Genomic DNA, 22,761 nt, shown 5'->3' with positions numbered 1-22,761 from the left:
ACCATAATTTCATTTCTGTTTGAATAATACCAGACTTGCGCGGAAGTTGGTCAGATTCATAGATTGATGTCCCGGTATCTTTCCCCTGTCTAGTCCAGCATACTTGAATCTTCCCATAAGAGAAGAGTCTACTCCGTACAACAAAACCTACTGTCTACACACCCACAGCCTTCCCATGATAATTTGACATCTCCAGCTTCAACAAGAGCCGCACAATCGTGTTCTCCTCGGCCAGCTCCCCTCCATCAAACAACCCCTCCCCTTCCGCCCCTCTCATATCACCCATCTTTCTCTCTCCATACCCCTTCTTCTCACTCAAGCCCCTACAGACGTTGATGAACACCACCACTTTCTTCCTAAACCGCGCATACATCTCTTCCAAGTCGTGGTTCGCTCCCTCTTTCCTTACACCCAAAGCACGCTCACGAGAATGCTTTGAGAACTGCAAAATAAGCGTAAATATTTCTTCCAACAGTTTCATCACTGGCTGCTGACGTTTTCGCAGCAGAAGCGCAAACATGATCCTATCGAGCACTTTTTCATGATAGTCTCTCAGCTTATCTAAGCCCTCGTTTTGCCCAAGCGTGATGTAGTCACCGTCACCTTTGATGCGCTCTTCGATTTCGTCAAGCTTGCGTTCGAAGATTCGCCATGTTGCGTTGATGCCGGTGTCGAAGAAATAGCTGCTTACGCTGGTGATGAAGTGATGGGCTTCAATTCGGAATCTCTGGGCGAGATTCTCGGTTCCTTGCCAGTCCGTGGTACGAGTGGTGGTGTCACGGTAAAGTGTGGATACTACAAAGAGCATTCGGATGATGCGGAGGAGGACCTTGAAAAGCTGGTCGTATTTAAAGAGAATTATGGGTGTCATTATGGCCCCGAGCGGTTGCGGTGGTTTGTAGGACAAGCGAAGGAAGTCCAAAGCCTCGACTGAATCCGCGTTCATGCATTTCTCAATGTCCTCGGGTGACATATCACGGACTGCGAAGCTCAAGTCGCCTGGAATGATGCTCTGACCGAGATATGTCCCAGCACGGGATTTGTTGAGCGGCTGGCTAGAAACATAGCTGTCGGTGAGCACTCCCATCAGGGCTAAGCGAAGTTCGGAGCTTGCAGGAGGCCACGAGTCTCTACCACCAAGCCGAAGGCCCATGACACCCCCTGAACGTGCAACTCCTCGGTGCCTCTCAGCACTTTCCAATTCAGGGTCGAAGAGGGCATGAGATAGCCTACTTAAGAAGACACCATTTCCAAGTAGATGAAAATCCCGCTGAATGGATAAATGCTCTCGAAGTTTGTGGGAGTTGAAGAACATTCGCATACAAGTCCCGTTGATAATCCGTGCTTGGGCTGCAATGATGGGATTGAATGACAGGACTGGAGCAAGTGATATTGGTGGAGCAAAAACAGATTCAGAGGCTGCCGGCATATCTCCTTTAGAAGCAAGATATGTATTTAGTCCTGAGGACAGACTATCAGCTTGGATTTCGCCACTGATAGGACGGTCGAAAGCATCTATTGAAGCCAGCATATGAGCCTGCATATCCTCTTCTGGTCTACCAAAGAAGTCATGTCTGAAGTCGGACTCAATAGCGAGAGATATCTGCGGAGGAGCGTCTGCAGAAAACCGTTTGAGGGCGTCAATGAGGTCTCGTTCATATTGTAACGCTTTACTTTCGACTTGGACGATATCTTTCCAAGCGAACTTCCATTTCAGCAGAGGAGGGTTCGCGGAGTCAACAACATCTGGTCTTGCCAGAGGGTGGTCGGCATGGTGAGATCTCAGAAAACGGAGGCTCTTCCCGATTTCAAACATAGCGCGAGCATCATCAGGAGCCATAAAGACAGGGACTTTGTCATAGTCCAAAACATAATCCTGCTCTCGGATCTCAAGACCTTGGTCATCGACCCATTCCTTGTTGTCGATTTTTACAAAACTCTTTCCCGGCCCGTCCTTGGTCATAGGTAAACCTGCTTCTCTCTGCAGCCCCAGCCATTCGCCAGCAAATTCGAGCCAGGGCTGAGACACCCGAGACAAGATTTCCAAGAGAATCTCCCTCAAGGAGTCTGTCCTATGTTCAAGAAGCTGTATTTCTTCGAAGACTGTCGACAGCATCGACTCATCGCTTCTATGGACCGAGGTGTTTACGACAATGCGTCGAAAACATGTCAAAATGGAGTGAACCGGCTGAAAAAGAGCTTTTAACTGCAGTATACTTTTGTGCTCAGCGGCAGAAGCACTTATGCGTGACTGGATCGTTGTCAAAAGAGTGGAAACAGCGTCCGCCAGGGCAATCCGCCCGGGCGAATTATTTCGAGAATAAGACTTCTCAACAAAATTCCGAAGGTACCTCGTAATATTCCCACAATCTATAAATATCAAGAGAAAGCCATCCAAGGAATCGCCCGTATAGCCAGATATCCGCATGAGGTTCAGAGTTGGTATAAAGGACTGCTTTCCATCATCCCAAGTGTAGAAAACAGAGCTTCTCCCCAGACCAAGAGCCAGGAGAGAGGAAGCGTATATTCTCGAGTCTACCACAACATGGTCTGTATTCTTGATCCGTAGGAAATCTTCTTTTGCAGCAATAACAGTATCCAGTATCGAAGGTCCAGCTTCTGTTAGGTAAGGCGTTTGGTGCTCATCAGCTTTCTGCTTCTCAAACCCTTCCCAGTCCTGATAGTTCGCGGTTTTGACTGGTATCTCGTCTGGAATAACCCATACATCATCTTCGTCTTTTTCTGCCCAGTCTAAAGGAGCCTCTTTCGAGGACGTTGCCATGGGGCTCACAGCCACTGCGATGGCAGGCCCCAGAGGTAGATCCGGGATGCTGAAGAAGACATCTCCTTCATGTAATTGTTCTCCAATTTCTGGTAGATTCTCGTCAATGTCTGGAAGATAGTTAGCTGTGAACCCCCCCTTTTCGTGATGGTTCACGAACCAACGAGTTTGAGTTCCGAAAATAACAGACTGTCATCTGGTGCGTAACTTATGAGCCTAGAGGGACACCAGAGATCTGGAATAGCAAATACATCCCCTTGCTCGCCGTGATCGTTGTCCATATTGACATTGGCATCGCATGTCGCGTCTGGACTTCTGCTTGACGCGCTGTTACATTTACTGATGACGTGGGACCAAGGCTTTGCTAGCGTGATATCGTTCTGAAAGTCATCTGCGAGGCTACGATAAAGCCTTGGTTGAATAACATCACAACCAGTGTCCAGAATCAACACTCGCTATAATGCCTCCTCGAGGGAAGAAAACTAAAGGCAGCGCGCGCGCGCCTTCGACACCAGCCGGTGATGACGATATAGTTGCCACTGCTCTTCCGCAGACAGAAAAATCAGCTTCAAATACACCTAAGCCTGCCTACAACATTCTAAATGACCCTTGGACGGATGAGCAGGAGACGTCGCTATTCAAGGGAATTATCAAATGGAAGCCGGCAGGTAGGCACTTTCGGCATCCCCCACGATGATTGCGTTGACCAAGCGCAGGCATACACAAGCATTTTCGCATGATCGCATTATCAGAACATCTGCGAAACCACGGCTACGATCCTGCAGTTGAGCAACATACACGCATCCCAGGAATATGGCAGAAACTACGCACAATCTACAACCTGGATGTCATCGACGACCGCGAGAACTCCTTCGAGTATGATGACCCAGACAAATTCCTCGACTTCAAGCTCCCGGAGAAGGAATATGGGGAAGCTATGTTTATGAAAGGTCGAAGAAGCGCAGCTCAAGAAAAGGCCAGCGAGGCCCCATCTTCTCCTCCGCAGCTAGGACGATCATCATCTCCACCTGTATTGACGAAGCGCAAGAGGGCAGAAACTGTGACTGTGAAGAACAGAGCGGGCACCGGGGATACGGATGGCACCAGGACGTCTCCCGCGCTGTCTCCTCCGCCAAAGGCTATTCGAGTAGTAAAGAATACGAATAAGCCTATAGGGAGGCTGAAGGGTGCTTCTGCCGCTAGCTCGAGACGGCAGAGCAAAGAAACGACGGCCACGGCGGAGACTGCAGACGAGGACGAGGGAGGTGAGGAGACCGAGGGAGCCGTGGAAGACGAGGGGGAGGATGCCGAGGAAGAGGATGGGACGGCTTCTCCAAAGCCTTTGAAGGCTGCAAAAGCCAAGCCAGATCCTCCTACACGTAAAAGTCGAAGGAAAAAGTAGAATGTGAGGGGTACGAAGCATGTATGTATGAACAAGAATGGGTTACGGGCGTATCGATTAGGGCATACCATGGAGTTCAGAGGCAGGGAAACGAACCCTGAGATTCACTTTCCCGATAGTTGTGGATCAGATTCCACAGGAAATCACATCTCTATGGTACCAAATATTGAGCCTTGAGTCCATCGGCTTGTTGGCAATAGAGCATTATACGGTTACTTGAATTGTCATCTGAAAAATAAACAGACCAAGTCATGCGTTTGAGCTCGCTGGTTCCACAATGCCTCGGACTGACCCAAGCAATTGAACCTCGGCTTCGGACAGCGCTACGCTGCGCTGCCAGGATTCCAGACCGGCCAACGAACCTCCCCCACCAACCAAACAACCCCAGGAGCCCCTGTTTATAAACTCCGTGCAGCTGTCCCATTATCACGAGGCTTGCGAGCTTTCCTGGCATCTCCTCTGGATTCTCACTGCTCTTCTCTCCTCTTTGCTTTTCTTCAAAAACGACGTTGGGAATGTTGAAGGCGGTTACCAAGGGTCGGACGTCCCCTTTGCTCAGAAGCAGCTTCATCGCGACACGACCATCACTTTCACGAGTCCGCAAACCTCCTCGACGTGAAGGGGCTTTCTAGCTAACTGTTCTGCAGACTTTGGGAATGGCACCCGCAAATGCGCGGAGCAACAGCTCTGCCCTCCCACAAGGTATGCTCGTGCTTAGCTCCGCACACCGAATACTGGCTGAACTTACGCATAGGGTATAAGGAGGATCACTCGAAAGGACCTATGTTGCGGTTCGAAGAGTCCCTACCCAAGCTTCCCGTACCGACTCTCGAGGAAACAGCAGTTCGATACTTGAAGTCTGTCCATCCGCTACTCTCCAACTCTGAGCTTGCAACGACTACGAAAGCTGTCCAGGAATTCATAAAGCCCGGTGGGGCTGGTAACAAGCTTCAGGAGAAGTTAATTGCCAGACGGGAAGACCCTAAGACCAAGAATTGGATCTACGAATGGTGGAACGATGCGGCATACCTGTCATACCGAGATCCAGTCGTGCCTTATGTTAGCTATTTCTACTCATACAGAGACGATAGGCGGCGGAGAGATCCTGCCAAGCGAGCTGCTGCGATCACCACTGCGGCCCTGGAATTCAAGAAGCAAGTCGACAATGGTACACTGGAGCCTGATTACATGAAAAAGCTCCCAATTTCCATGGAAAGCTTACAATGGATGTTCAACTGTAGTCGAGTGCCTGCCAAACCAGCCGATCACCCAGCCAAGTACTCTGCAGACGAGCACAAGTACATTGTGGTAGTCCGCAAAAACCAGTTCTTCAAAGTCTACCATGAGGTTGACGGCAAGCAACTGAATACATCTGAATTGGAGCAGCAATTCAAGTGTGTTTACCAGAAGGCGGAGAAGGTGCCAGCTGTTGGTGCTTTGACCTCTGAGAACCGTGATGTCTGGACCGATGCTCGCGAAATTCTCCTCAACGCCCACCCCTCGAACGCCGCATCCCTAAAGACTATCGAGGCCTCTTCATTCATGTTCTGCTTAGATGATGCTAGCCCGGTCACCCTCGAGGAGCGAGCACACCAATTCTGGCACGGAGATGGCTGCAACAGGTGGTACGATAAGCCTCTCCAGTTCATCGTCAATGACAATGGCACAGCCGGGTTCATGGGCGAGCATTCCATGATGGACGGAACCCCAACTCAACGTATCAACGACTACGTAAACGAAGTAATCTTCAACAACAAGCTTGACTTCTCTGACCCTTCAATCCGCTCCAACCTTCCCGAGCCCTCGGTTGTCAAATTCCACGTCAATAAAGAAGTCCAGTCCGAAATCGAGCGAGCAACCAAGGACTTTACCGAAGTTATCGGGGCGCACGAGCTGCGCGTACAAGCATACCAAGGTTACGGCAAGGCAATGATCAAGAAGTTTAAGTGCTCCCCAGACGCTTACGTGCAAATGGTCATCCAACTCGCTTACTTCAAGATGTACGGTAAGAACAGGCCGACATACGAGTCCGCCGCCGTCCGCCGCTTCCAGCAAGGCCGAACTGAAACCTGCCGTTCGGTGTCTGACGAGTCGGTTGCGTTCTGCAAAGCCATCACTGACCACTCGGTCGACAACGAGACTGCGATCGCTGCGTTCCGTGCTGCAATCAAGGCACATGTGGAATACATCACTGCTGCATCTGATGGCAAGGGCGTCGACAGGCATCTATTCGGCCTTAAGAAACTCGTTGGGCCCAATGAGGAGCTTCCGGCTATCTTCAAGGACCCGGCCTATAGCTACTCGAGCAAGTGGTTCATCTCGAGCAGTCAGCTGAGCTCGGAGTACTTTAATGGGTATGGATGGAGTCAGGTTGTTGATGATGGGTGGGGAATTGCTTATATGATTAATGAGAACAGGTAGGCCCACGTGTGAATTTGGTTTATTCTGAGATTATAGCTAATAAAGGGCTCCTAGCATCCAATTCAACGTCGTATCCAAGGGTCTCGGTAGCGAAAGAATGAGCTTCTACCTAAACGAGGCTTGTGGCGATCTCAGAGATCTCTTGATGCCTACGATCGAGGCGCCGAAGGCCAAGCTGTAAACAGTCTTTGGATTCTTCGAATACAGTATAGGTAACGGTCACACGCGGGGGAGGAAGGGCTGGCTGGTGTAAGTCGGTTTTTGTACAAAGAAAATATCCCCATGACTGGGCCGAGGCCGTTGATGCCGTAGTCCCATCTCTTAGAATTCTATACCGCTGCACCTCGATACAATAGATGAATAGAAAAACGCATTACACTTTCTCGAATCCCATATCTACACACTGCATCGTAAATGGAGAGGATGGATGGCGTAGTCACGGCTCATTAACAAACGACTTACCAAGGAAGGCAGGGGGTACCATTACACTATTTCCGCCTTGCACAGTTAGGATGTAGAGTTAGTTAGTTCTGTTGGCAGGTTGCACATTGTGTACCTGGAAACAGAGCGAGCTGTTATGATACATGCCTGACTAGCAAACAAAAAAAAGAGGACCAGGAAGAAGTACTTCGCTTTCATCTGTCTCTTCATTATCAACTTTCAGTATATGAAGCTGACATGAAGTTGACAGACATGCTCGCTTTTTTCGCAATACCGCTGATTATGAGCGAAACTGTGGCCAAGAAAACCATTCTAATCTCTCGTGCCATGCTTTGCAGAGAGGATGCCATATTGTGCCTCTACTAGATATAATACATCATACAGTACAGTGATCATCATCTACCCACAACTCATAATCCTACACGCCTCTACCTTCTCCTCAGGTACCACGTAAACGCCAACTGCATCGTCTCAGCGTTAAACGGGCTCGGCACCTCCGTGAGACCCGGCCTCGCCACCGGATCCCGCAAATACACCGCTGAGCAGATCTTGTGGTTGACCTCCAGATACCTTGGCACGAACGCAAACGCGCTCATGTACGGCCGCGGGCGCCACGGTGTCGCATACGGCTTCGTCGGGTCATGCAACTGCTCTTCGATGCGCGCTATCCGTTCGGCGGCGTCCAGCCGCCGCTGCTTCGAGATTCGCTCGTCGTAGGTTGGTTTCGCGGGTCTGTCTGGATCTTCTGGCTCGTCTGGTTTGGGTGGTGGGGGGTTGTTCTTCTTCCTTTCTCGGGCGCGCTCCCGCTTGCGCTCCCGTCTGGCTTGTTCGGCGGAGTGCGTGCGGGCTTCTTTCCATTCGGCAGCGATCTCTCGGCGCTGCTGCTCGAGCTTGTCGATAGACAGCCCGAAGACGTTGGCCCGGTACACCTTAACTTTCTTGACGAGGGCTCGCAGCACCTGCTTCTGCTTGCCGCTTATGGGTTTTCGGCGATTTTTCTGGAGTCTGTCGGCTTGCTTCAGCAGTTCGGTTGTGTCAGCTAGTCGTTGGTGGCGAAGTACCAAATTATCCTCCTGATTCGACCGGTTAGGTTTGGGCTTGGAAATGGAAACATCTCCTGCAGCTTCTGCTTCGGCTATTTTGGCTGCTCTTTCGGCACGGCTTGCGGCCTTTCGTTCTAGTTGCTGTGCTCTAAATTTCTCCATCGTGATGTTGACCCGGGCTGAGGACTTTCGGAGTATCCTTCCCTCCCTTCTTTGAGTTATATCCTTCGGTGCTCCTGTGGCGAACATTACTGAGTCAGGCTCGACTTGGAACAGGTCTCCTGGGTTTAGAAGGTATCCGGGATATGGCATCTACAAATATCAGCATCCAGTCCAGACTAGAATAGCCCAAGCAAATAGTCCGACACACCTTCTTGCCATTCACCTTGACCTTGCCGTGCACAACAAATTGTCTCGCTTGCCTCGCGCTACTAGCAAACAATGCTCTCCAAACCGCCATATCCAGTCGCCTCTCGATGGGCGCATAGGTCATGTGCATGTACGGTATCAAGTTCTTTCCAAGCTGCAGATTCTTCGGGTCCAAGGGTTCTTCCTTGCCAGAGCCTCGCCCAGCAGCCAGTTCCGAACCATCATTTTCTGCCAGATATCTGGGGTCCATGGGGACGACCGAGTTGAGATGGGGCGAGAACATCCGCTGCCATTGCTTCTCCCGGATCTGCTCACCGTGGTATGCGCGGGTCATGGACTTTCCAAGCCATTTCTGCTGGTAGAAGGTGTTGTAGGATGTGTTCATGGGCCTCCAGCGGCTCAGGTTGTAGAGGTTGAACTTGGACCATGATGCGCGTATTTTCTGCGGAGGAGCTCAGCTTTTGGATAGCAGTGATTGGCGCCCGGTGGGTGGGGTTGATAAGCTTGTACATACCACCTTCTTGAGGCCGTGAAATCTTTTTCGTGCCATATTAGAAATATCCTGGTGGTTGGGGATGAGGGCAGCGTGGATACCTACTTGTATTCTGCTGCTTCTTTCACACTTCACACCAAAATCATCGTCGAGAAACCCAGACCTTTCCTATGTCAGCTTAGCGTATGCGGCCGCACTAAGCGAACGAGCTTTGCTCCGGCTCCCCGCTTCGACGCTGATTTTGGAAATCTTTCAGACCCAGGTGTTCTGCTCAAAAATTTACAATCACAACCACGACCAAAACCACAATCATAATCTTGGATTTGCGCCAGCACATTATCCACGGAAGTATCTATCGGCGCATGGAATCGAGCGTAGGTTTTTTTACTTGCGACATCATTCCCTTCTCCGTTGTTCTTTGCGACTTCAGCAGCTATTTATTCCACCCCGCCATTTCAGTCCCAGACTGCATCGAGTCACTTTTCAAGTCACATTTCTAATTCACCGCCAACAATAGGAGCAGCTCGGAAATTAACAGGCGCCTACACAATCTCTCCATTCTCTGAGCGACAGGAATTCTACAACTCATCTCCTCATCTCCATTCCACCCCATACTTTTCTTCGATCTACGGGAAAAAATCTACCCGCAATCAAAATGTCGGGACCCACCGAGCCAGAGGCAGGTGCCCCCTCCGTCTCGAACGATCATGCTGTCAAGCAGGAAGAGATCAACGGCACTGCAGCCGTTGCAGAGCTCGAGGCAGAGGCTGCAGAGGAGACCAATGGCTCGACTGAAGTGAGGGAAGAGGCCAAATCTGAGTTCAAGGCAGAAGCTACGGAGGAGACCAATGGCTCGACGGAAGTTGAAAAAGAGGCCACGTCTGAGGTCAAGGTAGAGGATGCCAATGGCTCGACTGAGGTGAAGGAAGAGGCCGAGTCTGGGGTCAAGGACGAACCCATTGAGGAGAATGGGGACGCTGTCAAGGCAGAGATCAAGGAAGAGGACCGAAAGGACGTCAAGGCGAGAGTCAAGGAGCGCAAGCAGCGTACTTACGATGACGGCGTCTTGAAAACCTCGGCGCAAAGCATTCCCGGCAAGAACAACAGTAAATACAATCCTGAACTCTTGCCCGTTTCCGAGGACCACAAGATCATCCGCGCTCAGGTACGCATTCGATGTCGCACCGTTTTACTCCATATTGCTAATACTTATGAAAGGTCGAGTTCTACTTTTGTGACTCTAACCTCCCCACTGACAAATATCTCTGGGGCTTGACTGATGGAGCTTCCAACCGGCCCGTTCCTATCGCTACTATCTGCTCGTTCGGCCGCATGAAACGCTTCCAGCCCCAATCTAATGTCGTTGCTGCTCTCCGAGGAAGTTCTTTCCTCGAGGTCTCTGGCCCCGAAGGAGGTGAGCAAGTCAATCGCAAAGTTGCATACGACCCTACCACTCCAGCAAGCAAGAGCATCCCTCGTTCCATCTACGCCAAGGGCTTTGGCGATGAGGAACCCAGCTCCCAGTTTGACATCGAGGCATTCTTCGCTCCCTATGGGCCAACCAGATCAGTTCGTCTTCGCCGTACCGATGACAAGCTCTTCAAGGGCTCAGTTTTCGTCGAGTTTGAGGATGAGGAGACTGCCGAAAAGTTCATGAAGCTGGACCCCAAGCCTCTGTGGAAGGGTACCCACATTCTCAAGATCCAAACCAAGCAAGAGTAAGCCACAATCTCACCAGATGTTTTCAGGACATCAGCAAAGCGGCATCGGAGACCTCGTCAGTCTTGATCGTTCAGTCCCTGTTCTCGAGCACTACTTCACGAGGACCACACCATCTCCTTTCTGACACACTCGCTGACTATCCCTAGCTACATGGAGCAGAAGGAGCAGGAGATCAAGGATGGCAAGATTCAACCTCAACTGCAACGATATCATAACGGCAGAGGTCGCGGTAGAGGTCGTGGACGAGGTGGTGATCGTGGCGGCCGAGGCGATCGGGGCAACCGAGGTAATCGGGGCAACCGAAGCAACCGAGGTGATCGGGACCCAGATGACTGGAAAAAGCGCCGTGAGGACGATCGTGCTTCTGGCTTCAAGGACAACCACCGAGGGCGAGGAGGTCGTGGTGGCCGTGGCGGACGCCGAGATGACCGTGGATCAGGCCAAAACCGGGGGTCTGAGAACAAGTAAGTCTTTGATTTGTTCTCACTTGCCCTGTATTTATATTGACTTTCAAACAGGGTGCCCAAGTCAGAAGAGAACGGCGGCGACAAGAAGCCAGAGGTCAAGCCAGAGGTAAAGTCCGAGGAGGTATCGACGAATGGAAAGCGTCCCCGTGAGAATGACGACGGTGCAGAGGAGCAGCCAGCTAAGAAGGTTGATACCAAGCCCAGCGTTGCTGCTGAAGCATGACAGCCGATTTAGCTTTTTGGTGTGGATCAGCTCGATGGACCTGGGACCTTCTGACGACCAGCGGTTCCTCATTACATGCATGCATTGGCAAATGGCGTTCCGGAAAATAACTTTTATGTGCTCTCTGACTCACGGGAGAACATTGCTCGTTATCAATACGAGTTGTAATATGTACTGGGGGCGGGTTGGGGTTTTCGGCGGGCCGGCAAAGCTTTCGATAGCAGGCACAACAAATGACAATATAGGACCAAGATAAAAACGAGATTATCGCTTTTCATGTACCGTACCTGGTTGCGTCTGCTCGCTTTGCATGATTGCGTTTTCAGATGTCGATAGGTAGGTAGTATACGACTGAATCTATGCGAGCTCGTATATTCTACACCTATATGCACGTGTACTCCGACCATGAACATGTAGTCGCTCCTTATGATGCATTTGACGCAAGGAGAGTTCCAATAATACACAAGGAGCTGGCGTTTTGAAGCAGCCGTTCCATCTCATCATACAAGCCCGCAAGCTATGCCTAGATCCATCATTCCATCTTTCTCCAAACCGATTGACTAGTGGATAATCTCTCCCAAGTCAATGTGCACCGGCTCCCAACCCTTCTTGGCCTTGGGATCCTCCGTGTCGCTCGGCAAACGCGCGTTGTTGCCTGGGCTGTATAAATACCACGCCTTCAGAGCATTCACACTTGCCCTGATCCTCGCCTCTGGGAGATTCGGACCAGCGCCCTCCCCAAGCTGGTCGTTCCCGCTGAAGATGCCCACCACAAACACAGGCGTCCTACTCCGTCGCCCCGTCTCGCTTAGTATCCGAGCCACGGGATATTCGAAGCCCTCCCTCGCACATAACCGCGAAAGCTCCCTCACCGGCTCTTTGAACTGAAACAGAGACGCAACCTCCAAGTGCCGGCTCAGCATGTGGTTCTTGACGAACGTCTTGGCCGCTTCTCGTCCTGCGTGCAGGTGTATGCTGCCCACGAGCGCCTTTACAAAATTCGAGTACGCCGTCTCGGCCGGCAACGGCGACGCCACGTTCTCCTTCTTGTGGATCGTATCTCCAAACTCGTCGTCGTAGACCAACCTACTACTCATCCCCCGCCGATTGGGCCAGTCCTTGTCCGGCCGCAGACTTCCCCCCTGTGCCTTGTTCACGGGGGCCCCAGACTGCATCCTCTCGAACTGCAAGAACCCTGGGTCGACCTCTGAGCCCGGCGCCGCTGCAGCCTCCACTCCCCATTCCCTTCCTATCATCTGGAGCGTTTTAGGACCTTGGTATGCGTATGCTGCCGCAAAGAGCACCGACATAGGCAGGCGCGGGTATTTGCATAGGAGATACTCGGCGACGTGGAGGGATATGATGGAGCCCCCAAGCTGACTCAACGTCTCATTATTGAAGTCCGGATTCTGGTCCGCCGACGGGTCGACCAGCGTACGAGCCATGGTCTGCAGCGGTAGTTTCTTGGGTAGCGAGAGGCGGGCGTGCAGAGCAGCCAGCTTTGCAGAGTTCAACGCCGCCTCGGGAAGTGGTGAGGGATAGGGGCTCGACGGGTGTCTCGCGCTCGGCTCCTCGAGCTCCCACTCTTCGGTGTTCCCATCTGCATCTTCGTAGGCAAGGCTTGTAGGGGAGCTAGACGAAGACTGTGACCGCGCCTGCTGGGTGCTAGCTACGTAGCGTGTTTTTGAGGGCGGAGACCGTAGACAGCATGTTCGTGTGCGCGGCGAGAGCCATTGTCCACCCAACCGGTCCACTCTGATTCTCTTCATCTGTCCTTTGCCTCCTCTGCCAGTCCCTGAGGGTCCAAAGGGGGGAATTTTCGTGGGTGAGATGCGGATGCGGCCGTTGTAGCGTGCTGTTGTCTATCCTGAAGTGCCTAGTCCCCCTGCCCAAAATTTCTCGCAGAGCTCGAACGGGTCATTGAATTTTGGTACAGGCCACGTGAGTTGGCTTGGCGAGACAAGTTAATCCGTGCGCTTCAACGTCCCTGAACATCGACGCCCGACTCCAACCCGCAACGATACGCAATTGATCACGATGGTATGTTCGCAAGCTCTGGGACTCGCATGAGATTTGTACTGACAGTTTTTAGGGCGGCGGCGGCAAGATTCCGTGAGTCAATCGCGAGCGCGGAAGCGCTCCTCGATGTTATACCTCCGATTCTAATACAGCATCAGATACCCCAAGCACGTCTGGTCACCGGCTGGTGGCTGGTACTCGCAACCCTCGAACTGGAAAGCAAACACGGCAGTATTTGGCGTAGTAATCGTTGGCCTGACGGCAATGATGTGGAAGCTCAGCGCGGAGAGAGAGTACCGGACGAGGTTCCCAGAGGAAGGACGGTTCTTCCCCAGTCGCTAGTACGTTACTCTGGGACTGTTTGACTTGAGATTCGTGGTGCTAATGGGTTGGCAGCTGGAGCAAACAAATCAAGCAGCATGAGAAGGATGTGAAGGAGGGCAAGGCATAGATGGAGTGGAGCGAATGGATGGATGGGCGCTTGTACATATTATGTATGGAGTCATGGATTGACTGGGCTACACTGCAACTGTCGAATCTTTCAATCGCTGGTCTATGACTGTGATCTGGCTGAAGGCCTCTCTGACCAAGGAGGAGTGGCCCTCTCTAGGGTCCGCCATCTTGATTGGATGCCCGATGAGCGACCAGCTATGGAAAGGCGTTAGTCTCATGTGCGGCATTCGGAAGTCGTATGATCATAGGCAAGTGCCTCCGATTTGTTAAGAAAACAATCAGTATTCCATATGTTTTCCTTCTCAGTGCGGCTCTACTACTTGCATGGCAGGATTTCGTGCTACTTCTCTGCCTAACATCCCCCTCCCCCCTCCCCCTCTCATAGCCCATCTCATAGACCTTACCATCATCTATCATGAACAAATCCAGATTCCATCACAAGCGCCTCGCTTACTAACATGCAATGCCAATGGGGTAGGTACCCACCCACGTTCTTCCATTCGATAATCGGAGGGGGAGGGGGGGTTTAAAAAAAAAGATACCTACCTAGGATACAACAAGTACCCAATAAGATAAGCGAGTCACAAAACATTTGTTACCTATCGACTTCGAAGAGACAGACAGACGGATATCATAGTGGGATTGGGTAGTAAAGCGATAGGCAATTAAAAAGTACTGCTGACAAGAGACCACACAGTGACCGCCAGGGACAAGGAGGATGTAAGGTCTGGATAGGTAGGTAGCCCTCTTACAAGTACTCCACAATGCATGCCAGTGGTCTCGTTGGAAAGCAAAAAAAATCGAGGGAAGCTTCCACAGCACACAAAGTCATCGAAAAGTACATGCACCACATATTGTACAACTTTTGCTCATCGAACGCTGCTCAACCAGCGTGCTCCACAATCTCACTCACAACCTTGCCGTCCTCCGTAATATATGTTCTCAGTTGCTCTGGCAGAGGCACCTCTTTAAAATCACCGTCCTCCTCCGCACTGCTGATCAACAAATTGATGCCCGAACACTTGCTAGCGAATACCTCGGTTTGTATGCTCTCTTTGCTCAGGTAGATTTGGGCACCATCTACGGAATCCATGAGGACAGTTGGAAGGACACCGAGGACCTGCATGGCGAAGTTTGCGGACTTGATCACATCGACTGATGAGACGAGGGAATCGATAACCAGTGAGAGTCGAGGAGAGTTGTCGATGGAGATGGCGTTGGCTTTTCCTTTAACGATGATTGTGGTCTTGTTACAGCGACTGATCAAGATCGAATGTGAAATAGACGCCTCAATCTCAACTGGTGCCGGTTCATTGTCGTAGTTTTCCTGCGGGTCAATCAGTATATGTTGCCCCAACAAATCATAAGGAAGGAACTCACAATGATCCACTTGTTGCCATCCAGCTTCTTGACCGGGGGTTTCTTGGTTCTCATGCTTTCTGGCTTAGGCTTCTTGCCCGGCGCAGGACTCTTACCACGATTCGACGAGACACTCGAAGCACTATCACTCCGCTGGGGAACTGTGGCGCCGGCTCGTAGAGATGGGTTCTTGTGTGTCATCTGATCTGGGTTGACCTTGCGAAGACCCTTCGTAACATCGGCTCCCTTGTTCAAATCGTTGAATACGGCATCAAGGCCTGCACCGGCACCGGGAGTAGCTCCAGCACCCGAAGGCGGCGGTGGCGGGGGTGGTGGACCATCAAATTTTATAGGAGGAGGAGGAGGTCCAGGAGGGGGTGGAGGGGGTGCACCTGCGCCTGCAGCTGGGTGAGGATGGTGGGGTGCCGGTTGGCTCTGTTCAACATCCTTAATTGCATCTTCCGCAGAAACACCTTTGACATTCCATTGGACACCTGTGGGGAAGGTCTGTTTGACGTATTCGGTCAAATCCTTGAAGACTTGGTAATAGGACTGTATCCACTCGACTTGCTTTGGGTCCCTATCACAGGTCAATCGTTGTCCCTCATTTGGTCTCAACTGCCTTACTTGTCCTTGAATTCCTTCAAGACTCGGTTTCCCCAGTATTGCGCCGACCCTAACGATTCTTCAACGTGCTTGTGCGGTTTTGGCTCGACTGTAACCCACGCAAGGACACCAATACTCTCGGAAACGGCGCTGAGCTGGTTGAAGACCGCCGAGCCACGGTTGGCATCTCGGATGTCGCTGACGGCCGTAATTGATTCCTGCAGAGGCTTCAAGAGGGTCATGAACACGGGCTTGGTCATATCAGGCTTCTTTGCTTTCGTTGTAATCAGAATGAACTTCCGTTGTCCAGCAAATGCCCGCAGTACGCTCGACGCCTGAATTCAGTCAGCATGTGGCCCTGGATCGTGGACCTTTCTCCCTACCTGCTCCGCAACCGGCCCCCCTATCTCGTCACTCAGATTCACGAAAGCCTTCACTGGCCCGTTAATAAAAGCATCAAAGTCTTCGACGGATTCGGGGAGAGCTTCGACGACGGGTTTTGGCTCTGCTGCTTTTGCAACGGGTGGCACGGGGAGGGGACCGGTCGGCGCGGGCGTGGGGGCTCCATTGACGGCGGATAGATCAATGGAGGAAGCTGCCATATCCTCAAGCCTGGAAGTGGCGGCTTCTAGCCTGCGCAGAAGAGCTGTTAGATCCATTCGATAGATAGTAGATATGGTGTTGTCGCCCATGATGTCTATTCAGTGATAAGGTGGAAACAGTATGCTGAAGTTTGCAGAAGAGGAAGCAAAGGAAGAAGAAAGAAGGAAGGAACGTGTCAGGGTACCGTTTGATCAGAGTAGTCAGATTATGCATGTTGTTGGCCGCCATGGTGGAAAGGGAGGTGGACGGATGCAGGGACCAGCGATGCCTTTGATGCTACCGTACAGGACCGTACAGTACCGTACTTTTGTGTTGGGTGGCGGGAGATGTTGATGTTAATCTTGAGGAGGTATGGTGTATCGTGTTTGTGTATGTGGACATGTAGGTATCGTGGTTGGAATCCGGGATGTCCCGACTTGCGACTTGCGACTTGCGACTTGCGACTTTGTTATGTTCGGACTTCAGAGCTACCAGAATAATGCCATGGGAGCTCGGATCGGCTAATGAATATTTCTCTTGGCGTGCAGACCGAGGCTGAAGTTGCTCCTTACCCTTCAACTTCAGCCTTGGCCCAAGGCCAGCAATATATATCGTCGACAATAAAACAACAAAAACTTCAACTTTTTTCTACTTACTTCTGCATATCCGGTCATGGGGGAAGACGAGGAGATATCTCCGTCCCAGGAGATTGACTTCTGTACTCTGGGCATGTTCATCATAGGTAAGCTAAAGGTGCTTCTCTGTGCAAGTGTATTCTCTTTTTGTTGTTTACTGTCTCGCTTTACCGATGAGAGTACTGCTGCCATTATGGCTTGACTGTTTTGTGTACAAATGAAGCCAGCTCTAGTGCCTGGTATTGATCATACTTATTCCTTTATTTTTTCGCTCTTTTTTTTTCTTTTTTTCTTTTTGGCCTCTCCAGTTTTGTCTTCGTTTCACTTTCTACAGCCCATTTCCCAATTCTTTCCCTTTACTAGAAATCATGTGGAGAGCAAGAAGTGGGGGCCAACATTCACCATGGCTACTAAAACCATCAAGATATCGATTCAGCTGGAGCACTCGGCTTGAATTTCGAATGTCTTATACGAATTCCACTCCGGACTTTGATATCTGGCATTACTTGCAAATAGGGTTTCTGTCGTCATGCAGCCACCCGCTTCAGGTCTGACTGACATCCGAGCTCCAGATGAGATACACTATCTTCCCCAAAAACCTCCTATGTTCAACGTGCTAGGCGGAGCAGGATCATACTCGGCTCTAGGTGCAAGACTCTTCTCGCCTCCTCCCTTTGCGCGAAAAGTTGCCTGGATAGTCGATAAGGGATCCGATTTCCCACCATCTCTCGCTAGTCAGATCAAGTCATGGCAGACATCCTGTCTCGTTCGTGAAGATAATACCAGATTAACGCAAGTATTATTTACTACTTCCTATTGACTACTTCATTTCGATGATGTCCATGGAGAGACATTCACCTATTCCCAGACTAACTTCTTCCGCAGGACTCGTGGCTGGAACGGCTACGACGAAGCCCAAAACCGCGCTTTCAAATACACAACCTCCAAACTCCGCTTAACAACTGATCAACTAACACCCGCTCTCCTCTTCTCCAAGTCATTTCATCTGATCTGCTCTCCTACCCGTTGCATCGAGCTTGTAAGGACCATCCTGCGAGCGCGAAAATCTATAAACCCCAATGTCGAGAAACCAATATGTATGTATCAGCGCACTTCACATCCCAAGAGCCGTAAGCCTAAAAAAAGGTATACGATGAACGTTCAGCGGCTCTATAAATCTCCAATCTCCAATCCACGCTCGTCAAAACAAGAAATAAGAGACACTACTAACACCCACACAGTCATCTGGGAGCCCGTCCCCGACCTCTGCCTCCCAACCGAACTTCTAAACTGCACGAACGCCCTCCCCTACATCGACATCTGCAGTCCCAACGCCAACGAACGTACGTATTAGCCAGTCTCGATTTAAACCCCATTCCAGAACGTCTCACTTTCTACCCGAAGCTTTCATAAACAGGCAACAACTGACTCCCTCGCGTATCCTCCAGTCGCAGGCTTCATGAGCGATACGCCCCTCGACCCCCTCACCGGCGACATCTCAAAGCCCTGGGTCGAGCGCGCCTGCGAACAACTCCTCGGCAGCATGCCCCTCCAGTAGCTCCTCCCTCTCCCTCTCCCTCTCTCTCCTAAACCCCCATCTCCCCAAACCCCTACCAACCAAAAAAACAACCCACTCACCCACCTCCACTCACAGATCCTACGCCCTAATAATCCGCTGCGGCGCCACCGGCTGCTACATCGCCCAAAACGGCGGCACCCGCAAAAAACCAGCAGCAGCACCATCGCAGCAGCACCGGCCGCGGAACCACGCCCGTGGCGGCCTCACGCCCGAGACGGACATGGCCGCCCTCTTCGTCGGCCTGCTCGACGCCAACAACGAGCTGATCCGCCCGCCGGAAAAAGACGACGGCAACGAGGACGCGGACGAGTCGCTGGTCGATTCGGGCGTCGAGAAGTGGCTGCCGGCCTACTTTACCGAGGGAGAGGGTGGTGGAGGAAGTGGAAGGAGTGGAGGGAGTAAAAGGGTGGTAGATCCGACGGGCGGCGGGAACGGCTTTCTGGGCGGTCTCGCCGTCGGGCTGGCGAGGGGAAAGGGTTTGGTGGAGGCGAGCGCTTGGGGGAATGTCGCGGCAAGCTTTATGATTGAGCAGGTGGGGGTACCGGTTCTGGGGGTGGATGCGGACGGGCGAGAGACGTGGAATGGGTGTTCGGTTGAGAAGAGGCTCGAGGAGTACATGAAGAGTTGTGAATCTGGTGAGAAATCGATGTAGTTGATTCTGGAGTTTGCTTGGGAGAGCCCGAAAAATTGAGCGCATCAATTGGACGGTAAATTAGACATGGTTGATACGCAAATAATGACAAATGTGCTTCTCATTTCTCATGTCGTTCGGGCATTTATATCTCATTACAACGTAAGACGTAATAACGCCAGTCAAACCTTCCTTATCTCAGGCGTCACCGTAACGCCTGCACACCCAAACCTCAACCATTCAAGTCCAATCTATACAATCAGACGTTCGGATTCCATGCACAATCCGACCAAACTGTCCCATCTACATCTAGATCTTGTACACGATATCTCCGTCGGGGTACCTATATTTTGTCAGTTATGTCTCCTCGTCATTTTCGGAAATGAAAAACACTCACATGATGTTGTTCACAGCATCCATCGCCTTCAACGCAGCCATCGCCTCAGCGTCACTGAAGGCACCCCCAGCATCTCCTCCAATACTTCTATTGACCGCAGCAATGACGTTGGCAACCAAGGCAGTGTCATCTTGAAACAGTGGCGTGTTCAAAAGTTGACCAAGCGTATTTCTGAAAACCAACAACCTTTCGGGAGTTACTGTCCCTGCAATGCGAAGTGCAGCTGTGCCATCTGCAAGTTCGGTATCCTCTTCTTGTGACTGGGACTGGGTTTGAATTTGGGACGCAGGCAGCGAGGAAGCGAAAGAGGTCTGCGAGTCAGCCGCTCCGTTGGTCCCGTTAGTTCCATTCGGGCGGGATCGTGTAGAGCGTTGGGTGGTTGTACGCGCAGGAGATGCAGAGTAAAGATCGTCCTCTTCATCTTCAGAGATTGCATCGCCACCATTGTCGCCGTTTGTTCGAGAGCTAGAGCCATTTTGACCGCCCCTTCTCCCGTTGGCGAGACTACGAGTTCGTGCCGTTCCCGGAGTTCTAGTTCTAGACGTTCCTGCCCGGGTCGTTGGTGGTGGCGAGTCGGAATCGTCAGAACTTTCCTCGTCTGAAGACAGACCTTCAAGAGGTCTGGTCTTACGGCGCTTGGTTCTACTCTCATCCTCAACAACTTCCTTGAACAGAGCAAACCGCAGGATAGCTTCAGCGGCGATAGCATCTCGCTCCTCCACACGGCTGGATAGGCGAGACTTGGCATGAGCCGTGGAGAGACGAATGATGGTCTCAAGCGTACGGACAGTCATGGGACTAGTCTTTCTCTGGTTTCCTTGCATGTCATCATTTCTGAGGGACACATAGATCTCGCTAATTCTCTCAGCAGCTTCTTGGGTCAAGACGGGCTTTATTCTGGACTTGGCGTATTGGATGTATTTTTTCACAAAAGGAATACTCAAAACCTCGACCTTCTTGTTTGCGCCTTTACCAGTGGTGATTGTTACACCAGCGTGAAGCATTTGGTTGTACTTCTCAAAAACATCGGTTGGACGGTTTGCATCAGCTTCTTGCTCCACACCAACGCCCAAGGTTTGCTGAGACTGTTCGCGAACTGGTGCACCTTCTTCTGTACCCGGTTGTCGGTATCGATGCATTCTCAGCACGTGCTCGGAGATTTGACGATCGCGTGCATCATCGATATCATCTGTGACAACGAAGAGTAAATCGAAACGGGAAAGAAGGGAGTCGGGAAGAGCAATATTTTTATGAGGATCCTTGTGCGTGTCATATTGTCCAAAGATGGGATTTGCGGCTGCGATAACACTGCAACGGGCGTTCAAAGATGTGTGGATGCCGGCCTTAGCGATCGTGACCGTTTGCTGCTCCATGACTTCGTGGATAGCCACTCGATCAATATCGGACATCTTGTCGAACTCATCGATACAGACTACACCACGATCGGCGAGAACCATAGCTCCGGCCTCGAGTCTACGCTCTCCTGTTTCCTTGTCCGAAGTGACAGCAGCAGTAAGACCAACACCGGAGGATCCTCGACCGGTGGTTGCAATAGCCAGTGGCGCGGTATTCAGGACGAATCGCAGCAATTGGGATTTGGCGGTAGATGGATCACCAACCATCAGAATGTTGATGTCTCCTCTCAAATGGGTTCCGTTCTCCAAGTTCTTCTCTTGTCCACCGAGTAACATCAAAAGAATGGCCTTTTTGATGTGCTCATGGCCGTAGATACTAGGCGCAAGGGATTGCGAGAGAAGGTCAAACACGTTCTTCTTTTTCGAAATTTTGTTAATGTTGCGAATGTCGGTATCGGTGATTGTTGCTGCCGCAATTCCCCCTCCGGACTTGGAAGACAACATAACCACATTGTTCGCCAGAATTATGGTCTTGAAAAGAGCTGTGTTGTGACCCGCATTTCGGTTTCCCATTGATCGATAGATGCCAACAAGCTGCACTCTGTCTCCAGGCTTGCACTTGTCTACTAAGTCGTCGTCCAGAATAACATCCACTCCCCGAGGTAGCTGTCCTGCTGGTGCACGTTCAGGCATTTCCTGTATCGAGATGGTCTGATGATCTCTGTATGTACAGTATCCGTATTCAGTAATGAGAGGATTGCCCTCGTCGTCCTCTTGTGGGTAAACGCTTGAAGTGGTGGCTCCAGAAGTCATGGTCTGGTCCTTGTATTCTCTGAAGTGAAAGATATTCTTCTTCTCATTATAGTGAACACTCTTGATGACCTTGGGCCTGACGAGCGAACATCTGGTGACAATGCCCTCAAGCGAAACCATGTGGTTCAGATAGGAGGATGACAGCGTTCGTGGATTGCAGGCATATTGTCCAAAGCTGCCCGAGAAAGCACAGTAGTACATGGTATCGTCGGAAACTTGTTTCGAGTTAGTGTTGGGAAGTGTTTGGATGACCTCCTTCAACGCTCTGTCGAACGCTTGCGCATAATCGAATGGCTGCTGAAGCAGCCCATCTGCGAGCTCGGCATTTCGGGCGCGAACCTCATCGATGCTGACTACAAGTCTTCGTTGGTATTTCTGCAGCATCAGTATGATGTCGGATCTGTAGCTTCGTGTTGTAGGATCACCTGCGGGCGGTTAGCCATGCCTGGTCGAGGCTGAAAAGAAGAGCCTACTCGGGTCCAGGAACTCAGCCGCAGCGCGCACTCGGTCGGCAACAGCCTCATCTTTCAATTGCGAAGCATCCATAGCTGAAGTGGTGATCAATAGTGGGTGAGGAGATGGAGGTGTTGTTGTTGATGTTCGACAAGAGCAGTGTCAGAGGGAGTCGAAGATTTGAAATGGGGGCGCGAAATTGGGTCGCGTCGCGCTTTTATCGAACGCGTCTTCTCGCGTAAAGAGGCTGCATTAGTGGCTTGGCCGTATATTCTTGCCGTCTCAGACTCTACGGGTTTCGCAAGTCACCAAGCATTCAGTTTTTGGCCTACGAATATGTCAAGGAAAGCTTCGAGCTGATTTCCTTGATATTTGTATTTGTTGTCTGTATCTCACCATCCACGTTTTATATTCTTTTGTGTACAGTTATATACTTTGTTGTTATTACCAGCTTGTTATTTCTCATTTCAAGATTGATGCTCACTCGTTGTTTCTTGACTGTCGTCTTTCCTACAG

At 51.1% G+C, this 22,761-nt stretch overlaps 10 protein-coding genes across 10 annotated transcripts; 5 read left to right on the top strand and 5 right to left on the bottom strand.

Annotated features, from left to right (window-relative positions):
• Positions 1-154: 154 nt before the first annotated feature.
• Positions 155-3,063, bottom strand: L3040_002017 (uncharacterized protein; the record flags this gene model as incomplete). Its single annotated transcript, XM_007289419.2, has 2 exons — positions 155-2,892; positions 2,943-3,063. The coding sequence occupies 2 exons, from the start codon at positions 3,061-3,063 to the stop codon at positions 155-157; spliced, it is 2,859 nt and encodes a 952-aa protein (XP_007289481.2).
• A 179-nt stretch (positions 3,064-3,242) lies between these two features.
• Positions 3,243-4,184, top strand: L3040_002016 (uncharacterized protein; the record flags this gene model as incomplete). The annotated part of the gene is made up of 2 exons (XM_007289420.2): positions 3,243-3,450; positions 3,499-4,184. The coding sequence occupies 2 exons, from the start codon at positions 3,243-3,245 to the stop codon at positions 4,182-4,184; spliced, it is 894 nt and encodes a 297-aa protein (XP_007289482.1).
• A 515-nt stretch (positions 4,185-4,699) lies between these two features.
• Positions 4,700-6,786, top strand: L3040_002015 (uncharacterized protein; the record flags this gene model as incomplete). The annotated part of the gene is made up of 4 exons (XM_007289421.2): positions 4,700-4,780; positions 4,832-4,886; positions 4,939-6,601; positions 6,660-6,786. The coding sequence occupies 4 exons, from the start codon at positions 4,700-4,702 to the stop codon at positions 6,784-6,786; spliced, it is 1,926 nt and encodes a 641-aa protein (XP_007289483.2).
• A 688-nt stretch (positions 6,787-7,474) lies between these two features.
• L3040_002014 (mitochondrial 37S ribosomal protein uS4m) lies at positions 7,475-9,008 on the bottom strand (the record flags this gene model as incomplete). The annotated part of the gene is made up of 3 exons (XM_007289422.2): positions 7,475-8,401; positions 8,460-8,900; positions 8,973-9,008. The coding sequence occupies 3 exons, from the start codon at positions 9,006-9,008 to the stop codon at positions 7,475-7,477; spliced, it is 1,404 nt and encodes a 467-aa protein (XP_007289484.1).
• Positions 9,009-9,606: 598 nt separating this feature from the next.
• On the top strand, positions 9,607-11,363 carry L3040_002013 (uncharacterized protein; the record flags this gene model as incomplete). The annotated part of the gene is made up of 4 exons (XM_007289423.1): positions 9,607-10,116; positions 10,170-10,669; positions 10,820-11,137; positions 11,192-11,363. The coding sequence occupies 4 exons, from the start codon at positions 9,607-9,609 to the stop codon at positions 11,361-11,363; spliced, it is 1,500 nt and encodes a 499-aa protein (XP_007289485.1).
• A 560-nt stretch (positions 11,364-11,923) lies between these two features.
• L3040_002012 (mitochondrial 54S ribosomal protein mL44) lies at positions 11,924-13,132 on the bottom strand (the record flags this gene model as incomplete). The annotated part of the gene is made up of 1 exon (XM_007289424.2): positions 11,924-13,132. The coding sequence occupies one exon, from the start codon at positions 13,130-13,132 to the stop codon at positions 11,924-11,926; it is 1,209 nt and encodes a 402-aa protein (XP_007289486.2).
• A 268-nt stretch (positions 13,133-13,400) lies between these two features.
• L3040_002011 (uncharacterized protein) lies at positions 13,401-13,833 on the top strand (the record flags this gene model as incomplete). Its single annotated transcript, XM_007289425.1, has 4 exons — positions 13,401-13,403; positions 13,456-13,475; positions 13,541-13,723; positions 13,779-13,833. 4 exons carry the CDS (start codon positions 13,401-13,403, stop codon positions 13,831-13,833), a joined length of 261 nt encoding a protein of 86 aa, XP_007289487.1.
• An 885-nt stretch (positions 13,834-14,718) lies between these two features.
• On the bottom strand, positions 14,719-16,631 carry L3040_002010 (uncharacterized protein; the record flags this gene model as incomplete). The annotated part of the gene is made up of 5 exons (XM_007289426.1): positions 14,719-15,162; positions 15,216-15,774; positions 15,822-16,135; positions 16,184-16,433; positions 16,588-16,631. 5 exons carry the CDS (start codon positions 16,629-16,631, stop codon positions 14,719-14,721), a joined length of 1,611 nt encoding a protein of 536 aa, XP_007289488.1.
• A 423-nt stretch (positions 16,632-17,054) lies between these two features.
• L3040_002009 (uncharacterized protein) lies at positions 17,055-19,248 on the top strand (the record flags this gene model as incomplete). Its single annotated transcript, XM_066156978.1, has 6 exons — positions 17,055-17,124; positions 17,590-17,809; positions 17,903-18,114; positions 18,259-18,360; positions 18,466-18,571; positions 18,672-19,248. 6 exons carry the CDS (start codon positions 17,055-17,057, stop codon positions 19,246-19,248), a joined length of 1,287 nt encoding a protein of 428 aa, XP_066012978.1.
• Positions 19,249-19,536: 288 nt separating this feature from the next.
• On the bottom strand, positions 19,537-22,338 carry L3040_002008 (uncharacterized protein; the record flags this gene model as incomplete). Its single annotated transcript, XM_007289428.1, has 3 exons — positions 19,537-19,570; positions 19,625-22,217; positions 22,266-22,338. 3 exons carry the CDS (start codon positions 22,336-22,338, stop codon positions 19,537-19,539), a joined length of 2,700 nt encoding a protein of 899 aa, XP_007289490.1.
• Between the last annotated feature and the right edge of the window lie 423 nt (positions 22,339-22,761).

The sequence above is a fragment of the Drepanopeziza brunnea genome, assembly GCF_022702325.1.
Source record: "Drepanopeziza brunnea f. sp. 'multigermtubi' strain 214-2 chromosome Unknown ctg2, whole genome shotgun sequence".
In the NCBI taxonomy this organism is placed as follows: domain Eukaryota; kingdom Fungi; phylum Ascomycota; class Leotiomycetes; order Helotiales; family Drepanopezizaceae; genus Drepanopeziza; species Drepanopeziza brunnea.
This window is presented reverse-complemented; position numbering and strand designations above follow the sequence as displayed.